A 2,534-nucleotide genomic window follows, 5' to 3' on the forward strand; every position below is an offset into this window, starting at 1 on the left:
CAAGTAAAGAAAACTAGCCTGCATGTCTTGAGTCCAAGGTTTCTAGTGATGGTGCTGCCACCAAGAAGCTGTGGAAGTTTGGGCAAGTCTCTTACTCTTCCTGAGCCTTGACTTTCTTGTATATAAAATTAGGGAGCTGTTATAGGTCTCAGGTTGCTTCATGCTCTGGGGTATGTCTGAGTTTATTGTGGGCTGAGATGTGGGTAAGAGGTACTGTTAGGAACTGTTGTCAGGACCAGACTTAGCCCTCAATTATGTGTGCTTCCTGCAGGAACACCATGCTGAGCCTTTGCCTTGAGAATGCAGAGCTGAAAGAGCAGATGGGAGAAGCAATGTCTGATGGATGGGAGATCGAGGAAGACAAGGAGAAGGGCGAGGTGATGGTTGAGACTGTGGTAGCCAAAGAGGGTCTGAGTGAGAGTAGCCTTCAGGCTGAGTTCAGAAAGCTCCAGGGAAAACTGAAGAATGCCCACAATATCATCAGCCTCCTCAAAGAACAGCTTGTGCTGAGTAGCAAAGAAGGGAATAGTAAACTTACTCCAGATCTCCTTGTGCATCTGACCAGCACCATCGACAGAATAAACACAGAACTGGTTGGTTCTCCTGGGAAGCACCAACACCAAGAGGAGGGGAATGTGAATGTGAGGCCTTGCCCCAGACCCAAGAGCCTTGACCTTGGGGCTACCTTCACAGTGGATGCCCACCAAGTAAGTGTGGGCTTAGATGGAACGAAAAACAATTGGAGAAGGGCTCGAGATGACAGTGTTTACCTTAAAACATTCTCCCATGTGAATCAGGAGGTACCAAGAGAAGGGTCTCTTCGTACCACAAACAGTAATAATAATATTCAGTCTACATTTAGCCTTTAGAAAGGCTTTTATAACATAAATATTTCTTGAGTACTTAATTTTTCAGATCACCCACTAGGCATTGGCATGGGGCAATAAAACCAATGGCTGCCCTTGAGATACTTAATATGGTAAGGAAAGATGGCACACAAACAGGTAATTTTAACAGGATGTGGTAACTGCTGTAACATAGGGATGCATCAGTTAGGAGGCAGCCCAGACAAGTAGTATGTAATGACATCCCTTCCTTATCACTGCCATTTTTTTTGTCACAGCCCATCACAGGTGTCTGTTCCTGGGCCTCAGATGGGTTATTGGGATCCTCTTTAGGGAAGGAGCCATGCTGAAGATTCAGTAAAATGGAGAATACAGGGATTCTGAGAGAACTAATGGGACAGAATGCGAGGGGAGATGAGTGGAGGGTTACACCCCTTCTCTTTTGTACCACTGAGAAAATATTTCCTGAGAGCTCCTCTGTAGACTTGATTGGCGCTGTGCTGTGTGCTGTGGATACTGATATGAAGAAAACATTATCCCAGTGCTTCAGGAGCTCCATCTGGAAAGCAATTCACTGCCAAATGGCATGAGAAGTGCTGTGACAGACTTGAGTAAAGTCCAAAGGGTTCAGAAGGGGCAGTGGTCGTCATTGCATGGGGGTGACCTCAGACTGTCCTGATCCCTGTATTGGACCCTTTCACAGTTGGATAACCAGTCCCAGCCTCGTGACCCTGGGCCTCAGTCAGCATTTAGCCTACCAGGGTCCACCCAGCACCTGCGCTCCCAGCTGTCACAATGCAAACAACGCTATCAAGATCTCCAGGAGAAGCTGCTGCTATCAGAAGCCACTGTCTTTGCTCAGGCTAATGAGCTGGAGAAATACAGAGTTATACTTAGTAAGTAACTGTGACTTACTAGTAAAGTAAGTAGCCTGTGTATCTTATAACTTCTGTGCATTCTATACCGACATAACGTGGTTATTGAGCACATGAAGTGTGGCTACTGCAACTTGAACATTTGGTTTTATTTAATTTTAGTTAATTTAGTATAAAGTGGCCATATGTGGCTACTAACTCTCTTATTGGACAGTACAGGTCTAGGTGTCTTGGGACTCTAAATTAGTTCAGCTCCATTCCACATTTATTGAACCCCTGTGGATAAAGCACTTGCCAGCTTCAATGTGGCTGCTAGAGATGATAGTATAGAATCCCTGACTTAAGGGGAGATTGTCAATGGCAAATGCAGGCTCATCCTATGGAAAGAAATTCTGCTTCCTGGAGCGGGTGGTCTGTTCTCCCACCAGTTCAAAGAAGCTTCTCTCCCACTGTGGATCTGACCTCCCTGCCCCAAAAGGTTAGGGTATGTGCCACTGAGGCTGAGGGCATATGTGGGAAATTCAGACATTCTGTAACACCTGCTATCTCTTCCCAAGCAGGTGAATCCTTAGTGAAGCAGGACAGCAAGCAGGTCCAGGTGGACCTCCAGGACCTGGGCTATGAGACTTGTGGCCGAAGTGAGAATGAGGCTGAACGGGAGGAAACCACCAGTCCCGGTAAGAGCACAGGGTGTGGGGCCCACCCCTCCCTGGAGTCAGCTGTCACATTTGGGTGCTGTTGGCCAATTCTACACCTGACAAGTAGTAGGGAAGAGGAGGACAGGAGGTTAATAGGAGAACTCTTACCCAAAATG

The 2,534-nt window shown here is 46.8% G+C and overlaps 1 protein-coding gene across 1 annotated transcript in view; it reads left to right on the plus strand.

Annotated features, from left to right (window-relative positions):
* LOC105533888 (myomegalin) overlaps positions 1–2,534 on the plus strand; it is a gene marked incomplete at its 3' end in the record, with an annotated part of 35,059 nt that overhangs the window by 5,066 nt on the left and 27,459 nt on the right. Inside the window, exons 3-5 of the mRNA XM_011972475.1 lie at positions 272–707; positions 1,549–1,741; positions 2,278–2,397. Coding sequence (XP_011827865.1) covers positions 272–707; positions 1,549–1,741; positions 2,278–2,397 — 749 coding nt within the window. The remainder of the gene's footprint in view (positions 1–271; positions 708–1,548; positions 1,742–2,277; positions 2,398–2,534) is intronic.

This window comes from Mandrillus leucophaeus, unplaced genomic scaffold (assembly GCF_000951045.1).
Source record: "Mandrillus leucophaeus isolate KB7577 unplaced genomic scaffold, Mleu.le_1.0 Scaffold1292, whole genome shotgun sequence".
NCBI lineage: Eukaryota > Metazoa > Chordata > Mammalia > Primates > Cercopithecidae > Mandrillus > Mandrillus leucophaeus.